Source organism: Salmo salar, chromosome 10, assembly GCF_965601325.2.
Source record: "Salmo salar chromosome 10, fSalSal1, whole genome shotgun sequence".
Classification (NCBI taxonomy): domain Eukaryota; kingdom Metazoa; phylum Chordata; class Actinopteri; order Salmoniformes; family Salmonidae; genus Salmo; species Salmo salar.
The window spans coordinates 4,033,476-4,058,238 of NC_138300.1; the positions used below are offsets into that span (position 1 = coordinate 4,033,476).

Below are 24,763 nucleotides of genomic sequence, written 5' to 3' on the forward strand. Positions count from 1 at the left end.
TATTGTTGTAACCCGTGGTTTTGTTATTTGTACCTATTTGTGTATTTATCGTTTTTTTTCTTGGGCCGGAGTGTGATGATGCAGTTGCGTCCGGCTGTTTTCCTCTGCCTGAATAAAGTGGGACCTGTTCACTCATCTCTGCTCTCCTGCACCTGACTTCCGTCGACCAGTTGCGAACACACTCTGACACTAGGCAGTTCAAGCCCCCTTGGGTACTGCCATAGATTTACATTAGAAGTGCCCATCCAAGAAGGCTCAAGGTCATTGGCCACAAATAAAATTACGTCAAATCACGTTATATCTACAGTAGCTCTGATTGGACTGATCATGTCAACATCATATTTTCACAATCTTATCTAGCAAGCTAGACAATCAGTCATCATCATGAATAATGTCGGCAATCTACTGGCAAATCCTTTTTAATCCTTGTCATATGAAGAGAAATAATGAAGAGAAATTATAGATAAAAATGTATCGGTGCTCGTTGGCCATTGGACATAAACAGTACACAATAAGTCGGAAATTGCAAATTCAACAATAAGTGGTTTGGAAGGAATCAATGGCTAACTGCAAGCGTTGCAAAGCAATCACTATTTTGATTCCCCTGCCTGCTATTCAGTGGAGAGGGTGTGTGGCCCAAGTCTGGGTTCAAGTATTTTAAATTATCGGTCTGAAAGAGTCTCTTTTCCAAGCTTAAAAGGACAAACATTCACCCGCAACACAATGGTCCAGAAAAGGTTGCATGACTTCCAGCATGACATCTGCGGCGTTTAAAACAACTGGAAACTCAGAACTGGGAAATCTCAGACTTCATTGCATTCAAGACGACTGGGAACTCTGGGGGAAAAAAACGAGCTCGGACTAGTTAAGTATGTTTTGAACGGTCATCCAACTCGGAATCCTAAGTCAGGAACTCAGGCTCTGACCTGAAGATCACTGACGTCATGATTCCACCTTGTTTTTTCAGAGTTCTCAGTTGTCTTGAAAGCACCATAAATCCAGAGAATGCCAGACTTTGATGACAAAGTGAGCCCACAAGAAAGACCGTCATGCCACGTTCATGTGAGCACAGCAACGGTGAGTCCAAAAATATGTCCTGTATACTGCTGCATACAGTGTATTCAGAAAGTATTCAGACCCCTTGACTTATTCCACATTGTTACGTTACAGCATTATTCCAAAATGTATTTAAAAAGTTTTTTTCCTTAACAATCTACACACAATACCCCATAATGACAAAGCAAAAACTTTTTTTGAAATTTGCCAAATGTATTTACATTACTTTTTTAAATATCACATTTGCATAAGTATTCAGTCCTTTTACTCAGTGCTTGTTGAAGCACCTTTGGCAGCGATTACAGCCTCGAGTCTTCTTGGGTATGACGCCACAAGCTTGGCACACCTGTATTTGGGGAGTTTCTCCCATTCTTCTCTGCAGATCCTCTCAAGCTCTGTCAGGTTGGATGGGGAGCGTCGCTAAGCAGCTATTTTCAGGTCTCTCCAGAGATGTTCGATCGGGTTCAAGTCCGGGCTCTGGCTGGGCCACTCAAGGACATTCAGAGACTTGTCCCGAAGCCACTCCTGCGTTGTCTTGGCTGTGTATTTAGGGTCATTCTCCTGTTGGAAGGTGAACCTTCGCCCCAGTCTGAGGTCCTGAGTGCTCTGGAGCAGGTTTTCATCAAGGATCTCACTGTACAATGCTCCGTTCATCTTTCTCTCAATCCTGACTAGTCTCCCAGTCCCTGCGGCTGAAAAACATCCCCACAGCATGATGCTGCCACCACCATGCTTCACCGTAGGGATGGTGCCAGTTTGCCTCCAGACGTGACACTTGGCATTCAGGCCAAAGAGTTCAATCTTGGTTTCATCAGACTAGAGAATCTTGTTTCTCATGGTCTGAGAGTCTTTAGGTGCCTTTGAGCAAACTCCAAGCGGGCTGTCATGTGCCTTTTACTGAGGAGTGGCTTCCATCTGGCCACTCTACCATAAAGGCCTGATTGGTGGAGTGCTGCAGAGATGGTTGTCCTTCTGGAAGGTTCTCCCATCTCCACAGAGGAATTCTGGAGCTCTGTCAGAGTGACCACCGGGTTCTTGGTCACCTCCCTGACCAAGGCCCTTCTCCCCAGATTGCTCAGTTCGGCCGGGCGGCCAGCTCTAGGAAGAGTCTTGATGGTTCCAAATTTCTTCCAACTAAGAATGATGGAGGGCACTGTGTTCTTGGGGACCTTCAATGCTGCAGAAATGTTTTGGTACCCTTCCCCCAGATCAGAGCCTCAACACATCCTGTCTCGGAGCTCTACAGACAATTCCTTCAACCTCATGGCTTGGTTTTTGCTCTGACATGCACTGTCAACTGTGGGACCAGGTGTGTGCCTTTCCAAATCATGTCCAATTAACAGGTGGACTCCAATCAAGTTGTAGAAACGTCTTCAGGATTACCATGGAAACAGGATGCACCTGAGCTCAATTTCAAGTATCATAGCAAAGGGTCTGCACAAGGTATCTGTTTTTTATTTTTAATACATTTGCCAAAATAAAATAAAAAACGTTTTTTTATTTTTATTATCATTATGGGGTATTCTGTGTAGATTGATGAGTAAAAAAAATGATGTAATACATTTTTGAATAAGGCTGAAATGTAACAAAATGTGGAAAAAGTCAAGTGGTCTGAATACTTTCCGAAGGCACTGCAAACGATGTAATCTGCCAGGGAGATGTGTATGCTGTAGCTAAGAAAATAATACATCGTGTGTGTTGAGTAGCTGTTAGCAGCTCATGTGCCTCACTCCCTCTCCCCATCATAACTAGCACTCCCTCTCCCCATCATAACTAGCACTCCGTCTCCCCATCATAACTAGCACTCCCTCTCCCCATCATAACTAGCACTCCCTCTCCCCATCATAACTAGCACTCCGTCTCCCCATCATAACTAGCACTCCCTCTCCCCATCATAACTAGCACTCCCTCTCCCCATCATAACTAGCACTCCCTCTCCCCATCATAACTAGCACTCCCTCTCCCCATCATAACTAGCACTCCCTCTCCCCATCATAACTAGCACTCCCTCTCCCCATCATAACTAGCACTCCCTCTCCCCATCATAACTAGCACTCCCTCTCCCCATCATAACTAGCACTCCCTCTCCCCATCATAACTAGCACTCCCTCTCCCCATCATAACTAGCACTCCGTCTCCCCATCATAACTAGCACTCCCTCTCCCCATCATAACTAGCACTCCCTCTCCCCATCATAACTAGCACTCCCTCTCCCCATCATAACTAGCACTCCCTCTCCCCATCATAACTAGCACTCCCTCTCCCCATCATAACTAGCACTCCGTCTCCCCATCATAACTAGCACTCCCTCTCCCCATCATAACTAGCACTCCCTCTCCCCATCATAACTAGCACTCCCTCTCCCCATCATAACTAGCACTCCCTCTCCCCATCATAACTAGCACTCCCTCTCCCCATCATAACTAGCACTCCCTCTCCCCATCATAACTAGCACTCCCTCTCCCCATCATAACTAGCACTCCCTCTCCCCATCATAACTAGCACTCCCTCTCCCCATCATAACTAGCACTCCCTCTCCCCATCATAACTAGCACTCCCTCTCCCCATCATAACTAGCACTCCCTCTCCCCATCATAACTAGCACTCCCTCTCCCCATCATAACTAGCACTCCCTCTCCCCATCATAACTAGCACTCCCTCTCCCCATCATAACTTAGCTGACAGTTCTGAATTGGTGGTGCACGTGTAGCCTAAAGACAGTTTTAGAGAAATGTACTCATTGAATATTGTAAGAGCTTTCATTGTCTGCTTATTTTTATTTTATTTTTTCACCTTTATTTAACCAGGTGGCCAGTTGAGAACAAGTTCTCATTCACAACTGCGACCTGGCCAAGATAAAGCAAAGCAGTGCGACACAAACAACAACACAGAGTTACACATGGAATAAACAAACATACAGTCAATAAAAAGTGGATCCTCGTGATTGTATTTCCCTCCTTTTTAAGGCCACATAGGCCTAATAAAATAATACATATTTTGTAGTGGCTTTGATGGCATGCATCTAAAAAAAAAAATTGGTTGAGTTTGCACCACCAATATTGACATGCTAAAATCGGCAGCTTAAGTTTCGAGCAACAAGCATAAATTAGCATAAATAATTGAATGAGTTAGCTGGGGCCAGATTGAAATCCGTCCCAACTCCAAGCGTGACCGTTTAGTCTCTCCCCCACCGGCCACTACCTGGTTTCCACTGGCTTCCATAGCCACAAAGTCAGACTCACAGACACAAAATTCAAATTGGCTTTTTGGTCTTAATTTAAGGTTAGGCATAAGGTTAGCAGTGTGGTTACTGTTATGTTCAAAACAAATTTTAAGAAGATACATTGTATAAATGAGCGGGGTTTATGACTTTGACTATGGAAGCGCATTTGTGCTGCCTTGACCAACATAACGGAGAAACGTTATATTTGGACTTTATGTCAGTGATAGAAACAGGCGGACAGTTCAAAATATGTATATTAAAAGTAAAACAATATCATGCCGGAGACGACTTACCTTTCACTGAGTTAAATTCTTCTAGGGGTAATGATGTACTTTCACTCAATACACAGTCTGATAGTTTGGTATTCACCCGTCTACTGCTCCTGTTGTCAAACGACAACTACATTTACCATTGGACTCTGGGCGCTTTTACGATTGTTCATTGGTCAATAAACTCCGTTATTCCCGCCTACTCTGGATCTTTTTGACATCATGGCCGCGTTAGGCTGTCCAGGTTCAGAATATCTCCAGACAAGACTGTTGTGGTCGTCAATCACTATATCTCCCACAATGTAATCCTCGAATGTTGTCTGAAGATTCAAATCTGAGATATCGATAAAGCTTTACATAATTCCTAATTAATAAAATGAAAGTATAGTAGCCTAAAAGTGTCTGTCTGTCAACAGTTTGTTTCAGATGCAATGTGAAATACAAAAAGTATAATATTTCTAAGTGGTCAAGACATTTTCAGTGCAGCAGCGCCGCCTTGTGACCGACCATCATAATACACCTACAGCAATATTTCCACTAGATAGCACAGCCACAAAGTCAATATTGGCTATAGCGTAAAAATTCATAAAAACAAACATTTGATTTTTGGTACTAATTTAAGGTTAGGGTTAGGAATTAGGTTAGCAGTGTGGTTAAGGTTGTTTAGAATCACGTTTGAAGAAGAGATACTGTAGAAATAGGCTGGGTTTCTGACTTTGTGGCGGTGGTAACTAGTGACAACCCCGCAGCAGGTCGGTAAATCATACAACAAATTACGAGACGCTGCTCCTTAAAACCACCATATTTATTTGGGAATGGAGAGCTAGGCAATGATGCAGTTGATGCAATTTAAAATGTATAACTCTTGACAGATATGCCTTGGATTCAGCAGGCTACTGCCATTACACATCTGGCTAAAGATAACTTTGACACCTTCTGGAAACAGAAGATGCTACAGGAATGACGAGTCCATCCATATCATATTGGTGCCTGGACCGTGTCCACGCATTTCAAGGTCGCATTGAGACATTGTCCCAGGGGCGTGGGAAGTCATAGTGTAAGTAACCTAACTCGTGTTCCTGTAACTCCCCTGAATGCCTCTTTCAATCCTACAGCTTTTGTCAGCAGTAATAATCTGCCTATGAACCAGAGTTATACTTTTAGCACTAAGGCTGTGTGCCTTAGTAGGAAGTCCACTGTGTGCAGCTCATCCTGCGCTATCAGCTCAAACATAAATATTACTGTCATGTCTATATCTGATAAGCTTCCCAGTAAAGCAATAAAAACAATCAATCATCCTAGAAAAGCCCACAAAATCGCCTACGTTAATGTAGCCTAAGAAACAAGGTTAATGAAATCGATAACTTGCTAGTAACAGATAACATTCATATTCTGACTACTGTATCTCTGAAACTCAGTTAGATAATACCTTTGATGATACAACGGTATCAATACAAGGTTATACCATCTACCGTAGAGACAGCAATGTCAATGGAGGAGGGGTTGCGGTCTATATTCAGAACCACATTCCTGTAAAGCCTAGAGAGGATCTCATGTTAAATACTGTTGAAGTGATATGGCCACCGTTTCACCGGCCTCACCTCAATAAAATTTATTTATAAGGCCCTTTCTACATCAGCTGTTGTCACAAAGTGCTTTACAGAAACCCAGCCTTAAATCTCAAAGAGCAAGCAATGCAGATGTAGCCTGTACTTATGGGAAGTTGCTATAGACCACCAAGTGCTAACAGTCAGTATCTGGATAACATGTGTGAAATGCTTGATAATGTATGTGATATCAACAGAGAGTTATATTTTCTGGGGTACCTAAATATTCATTGGCTTTCATCAAGCTGCCCACTCAGGAAAAAGCTTCAAACTGTAACTAGTACCTGCAACCTGGTTCAGGTTATCAGTCAACCTACCAGGGTAGTTACAAACAGCACAGGAATTAAATCATCAACATGTTTTAGAGCAGTATCCTGATCGGCAAACGTACTGTAAATTGAGAAATCACGTAACTAAATAAAAAGAAGAAGTATCTGCGCTATGATACAAAGATAAATGACATAAATAATGAGTAAAAAGCTTTGAATTAAATGTTGATGAAAAATACAAACTCTTCTTCATCACTCATTGAATCAGATCATTTGATATTGTCAAATACAGATTTTTTTCATTGGCAAGATTAGCAAACTTATGCATGACATGCCAGCAACAAATTCTAAAAGCATATGTAACCGATGTGAAATGGCTAGTTAGTTAGCGGTGGTGCGCAGCCTTGAAGTAGTTGTTCCCCTTGCTCAACAAGGGCTGTGGCTTTCGTTGCGCGATGGGTAACGATGCTTCGTAGGGTGTCAGTTGTTGATGTGTGCAGATGGTCCCTGGTTCAAGCCCAGGTTGGGGTGAGGAGAGAGACGGAAGCTAGACTGTTACACTTAACTGACCAGATTATGAAAGATTGTAATTTTGAATTCCGTAAAGTCAGTGTGTAAGAGGTGAAAAATGGATTGTTGTCTATGAACAATGACAAGCCAACTGGGTCTGATAACTTGGATGGACAATTACTGAGGATGATAGTAGACGATATCGCCATCTCTTCAATCTAAGTCTACGGGAAAGTGTGTACCCTCAGGCCTGGAGGGATGCAAAAGTCATTCTGCTACCCAGAAACATTAAAGCACCCTTTACTGGCTCAAACAGCCATCCAATCAGCCTGCTACCAACCAACCAATCAAATGTATTTATAAAGCCTTTTTTACATCAGCAGCAGCCTAAAACCCCAAACAGCAAGCAATGCAGATGTAGAAGCACGGTGGCTAGAATGGCAGGAACCTAGGAAGAAACCTAGAGCGGAACCAGGCTCTGAGGAGTGGCCAGTCCTCTTCTGGCTGTGCCGGGAGGAGATTATAACAGTACATGACCATTAAGGCCAGATTGTTCTTCAAGATGTTCAAATGTTCAGAGATGACCAGCAGGGTCAAATAATAATCACAGTGGTTGTAGAGGGTGCAACAAGTCAGTATATCAGGAGTAAATGTCAGTTGGCTTTTCATAGCCAAGCATTTAGAGGTCTAGACAGCAGATGCGATAGAGAGAGAGTTGAAAACAGCAGGTCCGAGACAAGGTAGCACGCCCAGTGAACAGGTCAGGGTTCCATAGCCGCAGGCAGAACAGTTGAAACTGGAGCAGCAGCACGACCAGGTGCACTGGGGACAACCAGGATTCATCAGGCCAGGTAGTCCTAAGGCATTGTCCTAGGGTTCAGGTCCTCTGGGAGGGGAGGGAGAGAGAGGGAGCGAATTAGAGGGAACATACTTAGATTCACACAGGACACCAGATAAGACAGACTGACCCTAGCCCCGGCACATAGACTATTGCAGCATAGAAACTGGAGACTGAGACAGAGTGGGGCGGGGGACACTGTGGCCCCGTCCGATGATATCCCCAGACAGGGCCAACTCACTTTGCCAAAGCACAGCCCCCACACCACTGGAGGGATATCAACAGACCACTAACTTACTACCCTGAGACAAGGCTGAGTATAGCCCATGAAGGTAGGCAAGGTAGCACGTCCAGTTGAGTGTTTCAAGTTCCTTGGTGTTCACATCACCAACAAACTACCATGGTCCAAACACACCAAGACAGTCGTGAAGAGGGCACGACAACACCTTTTTCCCCTCAGGAGACTTAAAAGATTTGGCATGGGTCCGCAGATCCTCAAAAGTTCAGCAAAAAAATAAATAACAATATGGGGATGAGGTAGTTGGATGGGTTATTTACAGATGGGCTATGTACAGGTGCATTGATCTGTGAGCTGCTCTGACAGCTGATGCTTAAAGTTAGTGAGGGAGATATGAGTCTCCAGCTTCAGTGATTTTTGCAGTTCGTTCCAGTCATTGGTAGCAGAGAACTGGAAGGAGAGGCGGCCAAAGGGGGAATTGATTTTGGGGCTGACTAGTGAAATATACCTGCTGGAGTGCGTGCTACGGGTGGGTGCTGCTATGGTGACTAGTGAAATGAGATAAGGCGGGGCTTCACCTAGCAAAGACTTATAGATGACCTGGAGCCAGTAGGTTTGAAGTTATGAAGCGAGGGCCAGCCAACGAGAGCATACAGGTTGCAGTGGTGGGTACTATATGGGGCTTTGGTGACAAAACAGATGGCACTGTGATAGACTGCATCCAATTTGCTGAGTAGTGTGTTGGATGCTATTTTGTAAATGACATCGCCGAAGTTGAGGATCGGTAGGATAGTCAGTTTTACCCAGGGTATGTTTGGCAGCATGAGTGAAGGGGATGCTTTGTTGTGAAATAGGAAGCCGACTCTGATTTTTAATGGAATACCTACATAGGCGTACAGAGGCCCATTATCAGCAACCATCACTCCTGTGGTCCAATGGCACGTTGTGTTAGCTAATCCAAGTTTATCATTTTAAAAGGCTAATTGATCATTAGAAAACCCTTTTGCAATTATGTTAGCACAGCTGAAAACTGTTGTTCTGATTAAAGAAGCAATACATAAATAAAGGGCGTTGTACACAGCGTTGTGCGAGATCTTCAGTTTCTTGGCAATTTCTCGCATGGAATAGCCTTCATTTCTCAGAACAAGAATAGACTGACGAGTTTCAGAAGAAAGGTCTCTGTCTCTGGCCATTTTGAGCCTGTAATTGAACCCACAAATACTGATGCTCCAGATACTCAACTAGTCTAAAGAAGACCAGTTTTATTGCTTCTTTAATCAGAACAACAGTTTTCAGCTGTGCTAACATAATTGCAAAATGGTTTTCTAATGATCAATTAGCCTTTTAAAATGATCAATTGGATTAGCTAACAAAACGTGCCATTGGAACACAGGAGTGATGGTTGCTGATAATGGGCCTCTGTGCGCCTATGTAGATATTCCATAAAAAATCAGCCGTATCCAGATACAATAGTCATTTACAACATTAACAATGTCTACACTGTATTTCTGATCAATTTGATGTTATTTTAAATGGACAATTTTTTTTGCTTTTCTTTCAAAAACAAGGACATATCTAAGTGACCCCAAACTTTTGAACGGTAGTGTATATAGATATGTATTTTGGGGGTAAATATATGGGGGATTGTAAATGATGCAGACAATTACATTGATGGAAGCAACAATCTATCCTCAATATGAAAGCTGATCCACACCCTAAAAAAATATTTAAAAAATTATTTTAAAAAAATGGTGACTAAAAAGAGACATACGGTGGATTTCATTTTAAGGTTTAGAAGATGGTTAGAGACAAAATGTTTGACAATCCAGCAGAGGGAATGTGTATCACTCTAGTAGAAATGTTTAACATAATGAGTAGGTCTCTGTTGCCAAATGGCCCAGGGCTGAGGGATGGCCAGGAGAACTAAGGGAGGGAGGGGTTTGATCATGGGGCAGATTGTGGGTATTAGATGAGGCCATCAGAGTCCAGTGGATTACTGTAAGCCTATCCACCAGCAACCTCCACTAGCCTCGGTGTCCTGCTCAGTACATCATATCACTCTGCTCACACCAGTCCAGTCCAGGAGGAAGATGGGGGTCAGTACTCGCTGTGTTGCTCTGCTAGTCCTGCTGCTGTTAGCTCAAGGTAAGATTAATCTCCCTAACCCAGGTACCCTGTCAGCACTGTCTCTAACCCCCCTAACCCATATGTCCAGTTACCCAAATCAGCATGATTTTCCTGTGTTTTATAAATATTTCCACACTGAGGTTGGAATGATACTTAGACATTTAGAAAATGATTATAATGCCCTTTTAGTGTAAGAGCTGTTTTAAAAATGCAGCCTGCAATTTCAGCTTGTTTTGGTGGGATGGAGTTTTAGCTTGCCTGGTGACATCACCTGGCGGTAAATTAGTGAACAGACCAATAAGAAAGAGTGTTCCAAACCGCTCTGCCGATAACAGCTAGGTTTCAGGTTTCCTCTCCCCACTCCGACCCCTCCCAGAAAGTCCTAGCAAAAGTCTTGCTTGAGAAATTGCTGTTTGCTCAGAAGCAATTTTGTTTATTTTTGACCATTTTAATTGAAAACAATCAATTAAAATAAGATATATAATTGTTACCCCAAAATTATTTTATATTGAGATCAAAACTGCTGCATTGGACCTTAACCATGACCCAGTTTACTGAACCAGCGGTTTACTAACCATGACCCATGACCCAGTTTACTGAACCAGCGGTTTACTAACCATGACCCATGATCCAGTTTACTGAACCAGCGGTTTACTAACCATGACCCATGACCCAGTTTACTGAACCAGCGGTTTACTAACCATGACCCAGTTTACTGAACCAGCGGTTTACTAACCATGACCCAGTTTACTGAACCAGCGGTTTACTAACCATGACCCAGTTTACTGAACCAGCAGTTTACTAACCATGACCCATGACCCAGTTTACTGAACCAGCAGTTTACTAACCATGACCCATGACCCAGTTTACTGAACCAGCGGTTTACTAACCATGACCCAGTTTACTGAACCAGCGGTTTACTAACCATGACCCATGACCCAGTTTACTGAACCAGCGGTTTACTAATCATGACCCAGTTTACTGAACCAGCGGTTTACTAACCATGATCTGACAGCCCTGAGATGATCTGCAATAGACATCGCTAAACTCTGTTGGTCTCTGCTTGACTTCCTGCTGTCCGGTTGTTAGACTGGGTAATGCCTTAGACTGGGTAATGCCTTAGAATGGGTTAGACTGGGTAATGTCTTAGACTGGGTAATGCCTTCGAATGGGTTAGACTAGGTGCTGTCCTAGACTGGGTTAGACTGGGTCATGTTTTAGACTGGGTTAGACTGGGTAATATTTTAGACTGGGTTAGACTGGGTAATGTCTTAGACTGTCTTAGACTGGGTGCTGTCTTAGACTGTCTTAGACTGGGTGCTGTCTTAGACTGTCTTAGACTGGGTTTGACTGGGTGCTGTCTTAGACTGGGTTAGACTGGGTGCTGTCTTAGACTGGGTTAGACTGGGTGCTGTCTTAGACTGGGTTAGACTGGGTAATGTCTTAGACTGGGTGAGACTGGGTGATGTCTTAGACTGGGTGCTGTCTTAGACTGGGTTAGACTGGGTGCTGTCTTAGACTGGGTTTGACTGGGTAATGTCTTACACTGGGTTTGACTGGGTAATGTCTTAGACTGGTTAGACTGGGTGATGTCTTAGACTGGGTTAGACTAGGTAATGTCTTAGACTGGTTAGACTAGGTAATGTCTTAGACTGGTTAGACTGGGTGATGTCTTAGACTGGTTTAGACTAGGTAATGTCTTAGACTGGGTGATGTCTTAGACTGGGTTAGACTAGGTAATGTCTTAGACTGGGTTAGACTAGGTAATGTCTTAGATTGGTTAGACTAGGTAATGTCTTAGACTGGGTAATGTCTTAGACTGGGTGATGTCTTAGACTGGGTTAGACTAGGTAATGTCTTAGACTGGTTAGACTAGGTAATGTCTTAGACTAGGTAATGTCTTAGACTGGGTAATGTCTTAGACTGGGTAATGTCTTAGACTGGGTAATGTATTGAACTGGGTGATGTCTTGAACTGGGTGATGTCTTGGACTGGGTGATGTCTTGGACTGGGTGATGTCTTGGACTGGTTAGACTGGGTAATGTCTTAGACTGGTTTGACTGGGTAATGTCTTAGACTGGGTGATGTCTTAGACTGGGTGATGTCTTAGACTGGGTGATGTCTTAGACTGGGTGATGTCTTAGACTGGGTGATGTCTTGAACTGGGTAATGTCTTGGACTGGTTTAGACTGGATAATGTCTTAGACTGGGCTAGAGAGGGCAATGTCTTAGACTGGGTAATGTCAGACTGGGTTACACTGGGTAGTGTCAGACTGAGTAATGTCAGAGTGGGTTAGACTGGGTTAGACTGGATAATATCAGAGTGGGTTAGACTGGGTAATGTCAGACTGGGTTAAACTGGTTTAGACTGGGTAAAGTCAGACTGGGTTAAACTGGTTTAGAGTGGGTAATGTCAGAGTGGGTTAGACTGGGTAATGTCAGACTGGGTTAAACTGGTTTAGAGTGGGGAATGTCAGACTGGGTTAAACTGGGTTAGACTGGGTAATGTCAGACTGGGTTAAACTGGGTTAGACTGGGTAATGTCGGAGTGGGTTAGACTGGGTTAAGTCAGACTGGATTTAACTGGGTTAGACTGGGTAATGTCAGAGTGGGTTAGACTGGGTAATGTCAGACTGGGTTAAACTGGGTTAGACTGGGTAATGTCAGAGTGGGTTAGACTGGGTAATGTCAGAGAGTTAAACTGGTTTAGACTGGGTAATGTCAGAGTGGGTTAGACTGGGTAATGTCAGAGTGGGTTAGACTGGATAATGTCAGAGTGGGTTAGACTGGGTTAGACTGGGTTATGGAAGAACTGGGTTAAACTGGGTTAGACTGGGTAAAGTCAGACTGTATTAGACTGGGTAAAGTCAGACTGGATTTAACTGGGTTAGACTGGGTAATATCAGAGTGGGTTAGACTGGGTAATGTCAGACTGGGTTAAACTGGGTTAGACTGGGTAATGTCAGAGTGGGTTAGACTGGGTAATGTCAGAGTGGGTTAGACTGGGTAATGTCAGAGTGGGTTAGACTGGGTAATATCAGAGTGGGTTAGACTGGGTAATGTCAGAGTGGGTTACACTGGGTTACACTGGGTTATGGAAGAACTGGGTTAAACTGGGTTAGACTGGGTAATGTCAGAGTGAGTTAAACTGGGTTAGACTGGGTAATGTCAGAGTGGGTTAGACTGGGTAATGTCAGAGTGGGTTAAACTGGGTAATGTCAGACTGGGTAAAACTGGGTAATGTCAGACTGGGTTAAACTGGGTAATGTCAGACTGGGTTAGACTGGGTAATGTCAGAGTGCATTAGACTAAGTAAAGTCAGACTGGGTTAAACTGGGTTAGATTGGGTAAAGTCAGACTGGGTTAAACTGGGTTAGACTGGGTAATGTCAGACTGCATTAGACTGGGTAAAGTCAGACTGGGTTGGACTGGGTTAGACTGGGTAAAGTCAGACTGGGTTAAACTGGAATAGACTGGGTAAAGTCAGACTGGGTTGGACTGGGTTAGACTGGGTAAAGTCAGACTGGGTTAAACTGGGTTGGACTGGGTTATGGAAGAACTGGACAGTAGTTTAGCAGTTAAATGTCTTAAAGGGATTCATACTAGATCTCTGAAATGCATCTCTGAGTACCTAATGAGTCGAGTCTGTACTAGTTGACTGGACCTTTAAACTCAGCTCATGGTCAGGTCATCGGTGGAATAATGTTAAATAAGCTCAGTCAGTCAAGAATGTTTGTAATTTACCTGACATTTTTTGTATTGTGTAAAATGACTCATATTAAAAATAGAGTTTCAGTTTTGCTGCTGGATTGTGAAGATTCTGGTTTACATAGCCTATATTAGGGATATCAGACCGTACGTTGGGGGTATCGGACCGGACGTTGGGGGTATCGGACCGGACGTTGGGGGTATCGGACCGGACGTTGGGGGTATCGGACCGGACGTTGGGGGTATCGGACCGGACGTTGGGGATATCAGACCGTAAATTTGGGATATCAGACCGGACGTTGGGGATATCAGACCGTATGTTGGGGATATTTGTTAGAGATTAGTTTGCTGCACCCATCCCAAATGCTGTGGTTTTATTCACGTTTTTCAGAGTGCTCTCAAAACCAATGTAGTTTATTTTGTCTCTATATTTCTGTATTTTTCTCACTGTATTTCCCTCCTCCTGTCTGTCTGTCTTTTTTCTCTTTCTTTCTCTGCTGCCTGTCTGTCGGTGCTGCAGTCCTAAGCGGTGTTCACTCTCAGGAGGTAGGTACTCTAATACATTGAAATGGGATTGGGCTGGTTAGAACTCTAGTTACTATAGTAGAGCAAAATGGGATTGGGCTGGTTAGAACTCTAGTTACTATAGTAGAGCAAAATGGGATTGGGCTGGTTAGAACTCTCGTTACTCTAGTACATTGAGATGGGATTGGGCTGGTTAGAACTCTAGTACAGTGAGATGGGATTGGGCGGGTTAGAACTCTAGTTACTATAGTAGAGTGAGATGTAATTGGGCTGGTTAGAACTCTAGTTACTGTAGTACAGTGAGATGGGATTGGGCTGGTTAGAACTGTAGTTATTTTAGTATAGTGAGATGGGATTGGGCTGGTTAGAACTCTAGTTACCATAGTAGAGCAAAATGGGATTGAGCTGGTTAGAACTCTCGTTACTCTAGTACATTGAGATGGGATTGGGCTGGTTAGAACTCTAGTACATTGAGATGGGATTGGGCTGGTTAGAACTCGAGTTACTCTAGTCATTTGAGATGGGATTGTGCTTGTTAGATCTCTAGTTACTTTAATACATTGAGATTGGGCTGGTTAGAACTCGAGTTGCTCAAGTACATTGAGATGGGATTGGGCTGGTTAGAATCTAGTTTCTCTAGTATGTTGCTATGGGATTGGGCTGGTTAGAATCTAGTTACTCTAGTACATTGAGATGGATTGGGCTGGTTAAAACTCTAGTTACTTTTGTACATTGACATGGGATTGGGCTGGTCAGAATCTACCTAATCTAATACATTGAGATGGGATTGGGCTGGTTAGAATCGAGATGCTCCAGTACATTGAGATGGGATTGGGATGGTTGGAACTCTAGTTACTTTAGTACAGTGAGATTGGGCTGGTTAGATTCTAGTTACTCTAGTCCATTGAGATGTGATTGGGTTTGTTAGATCTCTAGTTACTTTAATACATTGAGATTGGATTGGGCTGGTTAGAACTCAAGTTACTCAAGTACATTAAGATGGGATGGGGCTGGATTAAACTGTAGTTACTCTAGAACATTGAGATTAGATTGGGCTGGGTAGAACTCTAGTTGTTTTCGTACATTGAAATGGGATTGGGGTGGTTGGAATCTACTTACTCTAGTACAGTGAGATGGGATTGGGCTGGTTAGAACTCTATTTATTTTAGTTCAGTGAGATGGGATTGGGCTGTTTAGAATCTAGTTACTCTAATAAATTGAGATGGGATTGGGCTGGTTATAACTCTAGTTACTATAGTACATTGAGATGGGATTGTTCTGGTTAGAACTCTAGTTACTCTAGCACATTGAGATGGGATTGGGCTGGATTTTGAGATGGGATTGGGCTGGATAAAACTAGTTGCTATAGAACATTAAAATGGGATTACGCTAATTTGAACTCTAGTTACTCTGGTACAGTGAGATGAGATTGGGCTGGTCAGAATTTAGCTAATCTAATACATTGAGATGGGATTGGGCTGGTTAGATCTCTAGTTACTTTAATACTTTGAGATTGGATTGGGCTGGTTAGAACTCTCGAGTTACTCTAGTACATTCAGATGGGATTGGGCTGGTTAGAACTCTAGTTGTTTTCGTACATTGAAATGGGATTGGGGTGGTTGGAATCTAGTTACTCAAATACATTGAGATGGGATTGGGCTGGTTAGAACTCTAGTATATTGAGATGGGATTGGGCTGGTTAGAACTCTAGTTCATTGAGATTGGATTGGGCTGGTTAGAACTCTACTTACTCTAACAAATTGAGATGGGATTGGGCTGGTTAGATAATAGTTACAGTGAGGGAAAAAAGTATTTGATCCCCTGCTGATTTTGTATGTTTGCCCACTGACAAATAAATGATCAGTCTATAATTTTAATGGTAGGTTTATTTGAACAGTGAGAGACAGAATAACAACAAAAAAATCCAGAAAAACGCGTTTCAAAAATGTTATAAATTGATTTGCATTTTAATGAGGGAAATAAGTATTTGACCCCCTCTCAATCAGAAAGATTTCTGGCTCCCAGGTGTCTTTTATACAGGTAACGAGCTGAGATTAGGAGCACACTCTTAAAGGGAGTGCTCCTAATCTCAGTTTGTTACCTGTATAAAAGACACCTGTCCACAGAAGCAATCAATCTATCAATCAGATTCCAAACTCTCCACCATGGCCAAGACCAAAGAGCTCTCCAAGGATGTCAGGGACAAGATTGTAGACCTACACAAGGCTGGAATGGGCTACAAGACCATCACCAAACAGTTGGTGCGATTATTCGCAAATGGAAGAAACACAAAAGAACTGTCAATCTCCCTCGGCCTGGGGCTCCATGCAAGATCTCACCTCGTGGAGTTGCAATGATCATGAGAACGGTGAGGAATCAGCCCAGAACTACACGGGAGGATCTTGTCAATGATCTCAAGGCAGGTGGGACCATAGTCACCAAGAAAACAATTGGCAACACACTACGCCGTGAAGGACTGAAATCTTGCAAGCGCCCGCAAGGTCCCACTGCTCAAGAAAGCACATATACATGCCCGTCTGAAGTTTGCCAATGAACATCTTAATGATTCAGAGGACAACTGGGTGAAAGTGTTGTGGTCAGATGAGACCAAAATGGAGCTCTTTGTCATCAACTCAACTCTCTGTGTTTGGAGGAGGAGGAATGCTGCCTATGACCCCAAGAACACCATCCCCACCGTCAAACATGGAGGTGGAAACATTATGCTTTGGGGGTGTTTTTCTGCTAAGGGGACATGACAACTTCACCGCATCAAAGGGACGATGGACGGGGCCATGTACCATCAAATCTTGGGTGAGAACCTCCTTCCCTCAGCCAGGGCATTGAAAATGGGTCGTGGATGCGTATTCCAGCATGACAATGAACCAAAACAGACGGGCAAGGCAACAAAGGAGTGGCTCAAGAAGAAGCACATTAAGGTCCTGGAGTGGCCTAGCCAGTCTCCAGACCTTAATTCCATAGAAAATCTGTGGAGGGAGCTGAAGGTTTGAGATGCCAAACGTCAGCCTCGAAACCTTAATGACTTGGAGAAGATCTGCGAAGAGGAGTGGGACAAAATCCCTCCTGGGATGTGTGCAAACCTGGTGGCCAACTACAAGAAACGTCTGACCTCTGTGATTGCCAACAAGGGTTTTGCCACCAAGTACTAAGTCATGTTTTGCAGAGGGGTCAAATACTTATTTCCCTCATTAAAATGCAAATCAATTTATAACATTTTTGACATGCGTTTTTCTGGATGTCTTTGTTGTTATTCTGTCTCTCACTGTTCAAATAAACCTACCATTAAAATTACAGACTGATCATTTCTTTGTCAGTGGGCAAACGTACACAATCAGCAGGGGATCAAAAAAATTTTCCCCTCACTATAGAGTTCTAACCAGCCCAATCCCATCTCACTGTACTAGAGAAACTATAGTTTTAACCAGCCCAGTCCCATCTTGCTGTACTAGACTAAATTAGTTCTAACCATCCCAATTCCATCTCAATGCAATAGAGTAACTAGTTTACACTAAACCAGCCCATTCCCATCTCAATAACCAGCCCATTCCCATCTCAATAACCAGCTCATTCCCATCTCAATAACCAGTCCATTCCCATCTCAATAACCAGCCCATTCCCATCTCAATAACCAGCTCATTCCCATCTCAATAACCAGCCCATTCCCATCTCAATAACCAGCCCATTCCCATCTCAATAACCAGCCCATTCCCATCTCAATATACTAGAGTAACTAGAGTTCTAACCAGCCCAATCCAATCTCACTGTACTACAGTAACTAGAGTTCTAACCAGACCAATCCCATCTCAATGTGTTAGTGTAACTAGAGTACTGACCAGCCCAATCCCATCTCAATGTGTTAGATTAATTAGATTCTAAAAATCCCAAACACATCTCAATGTACTGAAGTAACTAGAGTTCTATCGCAATCCCATCTTAATGTACTAGAGAAAATATAGCATATTCTCAAATGGTTTCTCAAATGATTGCCTCGCCTGGTTTACCAACTACTTCTCTGATAGAGTTCAGTGTGTCAAATCGGAGGGCCTGTTGTCCGGGCCTCTGGCAGTCTCTGGGTGTGCCACAGGGTTCAATTCTCGGGCCGACTCTCTTCTCTGTATACATCAATGATGTTGCTCTTGCTGCTGGTGATTCTCTGATCCATCTCTACGCAGACGACACCATTCTGTATACTTTTGGCCCCTCTTTGGACACTGTGTTAACTAACCTCCAGACGAGCTTCAATGCCATACAACTCTCCTTCCGTGGCCTCCAACTGCTCTTAAACGCAAGTAAAACTAAATGCATGCTATTCAATCGATCACTGCCCGCACCTGCTCGCCCGTCCAGCATCACTACTCTGGACGGCTCTGACTTAGAATATGTGGACAACTACAAATACCTGGGTGTCTGGTTAGACTGTAAACTCTCCTTCCAGACTCACATTAAGCATCTCCAATCCAAAATTAATTATAGAATCGGCTTCCTATATCGCAACAAAGCATCCTTCACTCACGCTGCCAAACATACCCTCGTAAAACTGACTATCCTACCGATCCTCGACTTCGGTGATGTCATCTATAAAATAGACTGCATCCAGTTTGTTGAGTAGAGTGTTGGAGGCTATCACATTGCCATCCGTTTTGTCACCAAAGCCCCATACACTACCCACCATTGCGACCTGTACGCTCTCGTTGGTTGGCCCTCGCTTCATACTCGTTGCCAAACCCACTGGCTCCAGGTCATCTACAAGACCCTGCTAGGTAAAGCCCCGCCTTATCTCAACTCACTGGTCACCATAGCAGCACCCACTCGTAGCACGCGCTCCAGCAGGTATATTTCACTGGTCACCCCCAAAGCCAATTCCTCCTTTGGCCGTCTTTCCTTCCAGTTCTCTGCTGCCTATGACTGGAACGAACTGCAAAAATCTCTGAAGCTGGAGACTCATATCTCCCTCACTAGCTTTAAGTACCAGCTGTCAGAGCAGCTCACAGATCACTGCACCTGTACATAGCCCATCTATCTACCTACCTCATCCCCATACTGTATTTATGTATTTATTTGCACATTCATCTTCTGCACATCTACCATGCTATATTGTAATTACTTCGCCACCATGGCCTATTTACTGCCTTAACTTACCTCATTTGCACTCACTGTATATAGACTTTGTTTTCTTTTGTTCTACTGTATTATTGACTGTATGTTTTGTTTATTCCATGTGTAACTCTGTGTTGTTGCATATGTCGAATTGCTATGATTTATCTTGGCCAGGTCGCAGTTGCAAATGAGAACTTGTTCTCAACTAGCCTACCTGGTTAAATAAAGGTGAAATAAAAAAATAAAAATAAAATAGTTCTAACCAGCCCAATCCCATTTTGCTGTACTAGACTAAATTAAATTCTAACCAGCCCAATCCCATCTCAATGTACTAGAGTTCTAACCAGCCCAATCCCATATCAATGTACGATAGTTCTAACCAGCCCAATCCCCTCTCAATGTACTAGAGTTCTAACCAGCCCAATCCCATATCAATGTACTAGAGTTCTAACCAGCCCAATCTCATCTCAATGTAGTAGAGTTCTAACCAGCCCAATCCCATATCAATGTACAATAGTTCTAACCAGCCCAATCCCATATCAATGTACGATAGTTCTAACCAGCCCAATCCCATATCAATGTACGATAGTTCTAACCAGCCCAATCCCATCTCAATGTACGATAGTTCTAACCAGCCCAATCCCATATCAATGTACGATAGTTCTAACCAGCCCAATCCCATATCAATGTACGAGAGTTCTAACCAGCCCAATCCCATCTCAATGTACTAGAGTTCTAACCAGCCCAATTCCATATCAATGTACGATAGTTCTAACCAGCCCAATCCCATATCAATGTACGAGAGTTCTAACCAGCCCAATCTCATCTCAATGTACTAGAGTTCTAACCAGCCCAATCCCATATCAATGTACTAGAGTTCTAACCAGCCCAATCTCATCTCAATGTAGTAGAGTTCTAACCAGCCCAATCCCATATCAATGTACGATAGTTCTAACCAGCCCAATCCCATATCAATGTACGATAGTTCTAACCAGCCCAATCCCATATCAATGTACGATAGTTCTAACCAGCCCAATCCCATCTCAATGTACGATAGTTCTAACCAGCCCAATCCCATCTCAATGTACTAGAGTTCTAACCAGCCCAATCCCATCTCAATGTACTAGAGTTCTAACCAGCCCAATCCCATATCAATGTACGAGAGTTCTAACCAGCCCAATCCCATCTCAATGTACTAGAGTTCTAACCAGCCCAATTCCATATCAATGTACGATAGTTCTAACCAGCCCAATCTCATCTCAATGGACTAGAGTTCTAACCAGCCCAATCTCATCTCAATGGACTAGAGTTCTAACCAGCCCAATCTCATATCAATGTACTAGAGTTCTAACCAGCCCAATCCCATCTCAGTGCATTAGAGTAACGAAATTCTAAAAACTCCAATCCCATATTAAATGTATGAGAGTAAATATATTCAAAAAAATCCAATCTTCATGAACTACAGTAACTAGAGTTCTAACCAGCCCAATCCCATATCAATGTACGAGAGTTCTAACCAGCCCAATCCCATCTCAATGTACTAGAGTTCTAACCAGCCCAATTCCATATCAATGTACGATAGTTCTAACCAGCCCAATCCCATATCAATATACGAGAGTTCTAACCAGCCCAATCTCATCTCAATGTACTAGAGTTCTAACCAGCCCAATCCCATATCAATGTACTAGAGTTCTAACCAGCCCAATATCATCTCAATGTAGTAGAGTTCTAACCAGCCCAATCCCATATCAATGTACGATAGTTCTAACCAGCCCAATCCCATATCAATGTACGATAGTTCTAACCAGCCCAATCCCATCTCAATGTACGATAGTTCTAACCAGCCCAATCCCATCTCAATGTACTAGAGTTCTAACCAGCCCAATCCCATCTCAATGTACTAGAGTTCTAACCAGCCCAATCCCATCTCAATGTACTAGAGTTCTAACCAGCCCAATCCCATATCAATGTACGAGAGTTCTAACCAGCCCAATCCCATCTCAATGTACGAGAGTTCTAACCAGCCCAATTCCATATCAATGTACGATAGTTCTAACCAGCCCAATCTCATCTCAATGTACTAGAGTTCTAACCAGCCCAATTCCATCTCAATGTACGATAGTTCTAACCAGCCCAATTCCATATCAATGTACGATAGTTCTAACCAGCCCAATCCCATCTCAATGTACGATAGTTCTAACCAGCCCAATCCCATCTCAATGTACTAGAGTTCTAACCAGCCCAATCCCATCTCAATGTACTAGAGTTCTAACCAGCCCAATCCCATCTCAATGTACTAGAGTTCTAACCAGCCCAATTCCATCTCAATGTACGATAGTTCTAACCAGCCCAATTCCATCTCAATGTACGATAGTTCTAACCAGCCCAATCCCATCTCAATGTACGATAGTTCTAACCAGCCCAATCCCATCTCAATGTACGATAGTTCTAACCAGCCCAATCCCATCTCAATGTACTAGAGTTCTAACCAGCCCAATCCCATCTCAATGTACTAGAGTTCTAACCAGCCCAATCCCATCTCAATGTACTAGAGTTCTAACCAGCCCAATCCTATCTCAATGGACTAGAGTTCTAACCAGCCCAATCTCATCTCAATGGACTACAGTTCTAAAAACGCATGTCAAAAATGTTATAAATTGATTTGCACTTTAATGAGGGAAATAAGTATTTGACCCCTCTGCAAAACATGACTTAGTACTTGGTGGCAAAATCCTTGGTGGCAAAATCCTTGTTGGCAATCACAGAGGTCAGACATTTCTTGTAGTTGGCCACCAGGTTTACACACATCTCAGGAGGGATTTTGTCCCACGCCTCTTTGCAGATCTTATCCAAGTCATTAAGGTTTCGAGGCTGACGTTTGGCAACTCAAACCTTCAGCTCCCTCCACAGATTTTCTATGGGATTAAGGTCTGGAGACTGGCTAGGCCACTCCAGGACCTTAATGTTCTTCTTCTTGAGCCACTCCTTTGTTGCCTTGCCCGTCTGTTTTGGGTCAGTGTCATGCTGGAATACCCATCCATGACCCATTTTCAATGCCCTGGCTGAGGGAAGGAGGTTCTCACCTAAGATTTGATGGTACATGGCCCCGTCCATCGTCCCTTTGATGCGGTGAAGTTGTCCTTTCCCCTTAGCAGAAAAACACCCCCAAAGCATAATGTTTCCACCTCCATGTTTGACGGTGGGGATGGTGTTCTTGGGGTCATAGGCAGCATTCCTCCTCCTCCAAACACGGCGAGTTGAGTTGATGCCAAAGAGCTCCATTTTGGTCTCATCTGACCACAACACTTTCACCCAGTTGTCCTCTGTATCATTAAGATGTTCATTGGCAAACTTCAGACGGGCATGTATATGTACTTTCTTGAGCAGTGGGACCTTGCGGGCGCTGCAGGATTTCAGTCCTTCACGGCGTAGTGTGTTGCCAATTGTTTTCTTGGTGACTATGGTCCCACCTGCCTTGAGATCATTGACAAGATCCTCCCGTGTAGTTCTGGGCTGATTCCTCACCGTTCTCATGATCATTGCAACTCCACGAGGTGAGATCTTGCATGGAGCCCCAGGCCGAGGGAGATTGACAGTTCTTTTGTGTTTCTTCCATTTGCGAATAATCGCACCAACTGTTGTCACCTTCTCACCAAGCTGCTTGGTGATGTTCTTGTAGCGCATTCCAGCCTTGTGTAGGTCTACAGTCTTGTCCCTTGGCCATGGTGGAGAGTTTAGAATCTGATTGATTGATTGCTTCTGTGGACAGGTGTCTTTTATACAGGTAACAAACTGAGATTAGGAGCACTCCCTTTAAAACTGTGCTCCTAATCTCAGTTTGTTACCTGTATAAAAGACACCTGGGAGCCAGAAATCTTTCTGATTGAGAGGGGGTCAAATACTTATTTCCCTCATTAAAATGCAAATCAATTTATAACATTTTTGAAACGCGTTTTTCTGGATTTTTTGTTGTTGTTATTCTGTCTCTCACTGTTCAAATAAAACTACCATTAAAATTATAGACTGATCATTTCTTTGTCAGTAGGCAAACGTACAAAATCAGCAGGGGATCAAATACTTTTTCCCCCTCACTGTAGGTACTCTAGTACATTTAGATGGGATTGGGCTGGTTAGATCTCCAGTTACTTTATTACATTGAGATTGGGATGGTTAGATCTCTACTTACTTTAGTACAGTGAGATGGGATTGGGATGGTTAGAACTCAAGTTACTCATGTACATTGAGATGGAATTGGTCTGGTTAGAACTCTAGTTACTGTAGTACAGTGAGATGGGATATGGATGGTTAGAACACATGTTACTTTATTACAGTGAGGTTGGATTGGGCTGGTCAGAACTCTAGTTACACTAATACATTGAGATGGGATTGGCTGGTTATTGAGATGGGATTGGGCTGGTTACAACTCTAGATACTCTAGTCCATTGAGGTATGATTGAGATGTTTAGATATATTTTACTCTAGTACAGCAAGATGGGATTGGGCTGGTTAGAACTATAGTTTCTCTAGTACATAGATATGTGATTGGGCTGGTTGAACTCTATTTTTTTATTACAGGGAGATGGGATTGGTCTGGTCAGAACTCTAGTCACTCTAGTACATTGAGATGGGATTTGGCTGGTTAGAACTCTAGTTACTTTCGTACAGTGAAATGGGATTGGACTGGTTAGAATCTAGTTACTCTAGTACATTGAGATGGGATTGGGCTGGTAAGAATTAATTTAGTCTAGTACAGCAAAATGGGATTGGGCTGGTTAGAACTCTAGTTACTTTAGTACAGTGAGATGGGATTGGGGTGGTTAGAATCTAGTTACACTAGTACATTATAATGGGATTGGGCTGGTTAGAATCTAGTTACACTAACACATTGAGATGGGATTGGGCTGGTTAGAGCTCGAGTTACTCTAGTACATTAAAATGGGATTGGGCTGTTAAAACTGTAGTACATTGAGCTAGTATTGTGATGGTTAGAACTGTAGTTACTTTAGTACAATGAGATTGGGCTGGTCAGAACTCTAGTTACACTAACACATTGAGATGGGATTGGGCTGGTCAGAACTCTAGTTACACTAACACATTGAGATGGGATTGGGCTGGTCAGAACTCTAGTTACACTAACACATTGAGATGGGATTGGGCTGGTCAGAACTCTAGTTACACTAACACATTGAGATGGGATTGGGCTGGTCAGAACTGTAGTTACACTAACACATTGAGATGGGATTGGGCTGGTCAGAACTCTAGTTACACTAACACATGG

General features: G+C 43.2%; 2 protein-coding genes across 4 annotated transcripts in view; one reads left to right on the plus strand and one right to left on the minus strand.

Moving 5' to 3' along the window:
- LOC106593666 (AP-1 complex subunit sigma-2) overlaps positions 1-4,807 on the minus strand; it is an 80,285-nt gene extending 75,478 nt beyond the window's left edge. For 2 of the 3 annotated variants that reach the window (XM_045687245.2, XM_045687244.2), the window contains exon 1: positions 4,573-4,705. The gene's annotated coding sequence lies outside the window, so the exon portion shown is untranslated. Of the gene's footprint in view, positions 1-4,572 lie in introns of all 3 variants that reach the window. The other variant, XM_082956678.1, reaches the window with a different exon arrangement.
- A 5,207-nt stretch (positions 4,808-10,014) lies between these two features.
- Positions 10,015-24,763, plus strand: part of LOC106613422 (retinoschisin) — a 105,640-nt gene continuing 90,891 nt past the window's right edge. Inside the window, exons 1-2 of the mRNA XM_014215611.3 lie at positions 10,015-10,155; positions 14,366-14,391. Of these exons, the coding sequence (XP_014071086.2) occupies positions 10,101-10,155; positions 14,366-14,391 (81 nt within the window). The 5' untranslated portion in view covers positions 10,015-10,100. The remainder of the gene's footprint in view (positions 10,156-14,365; positions 14,392-24,763) is intronic.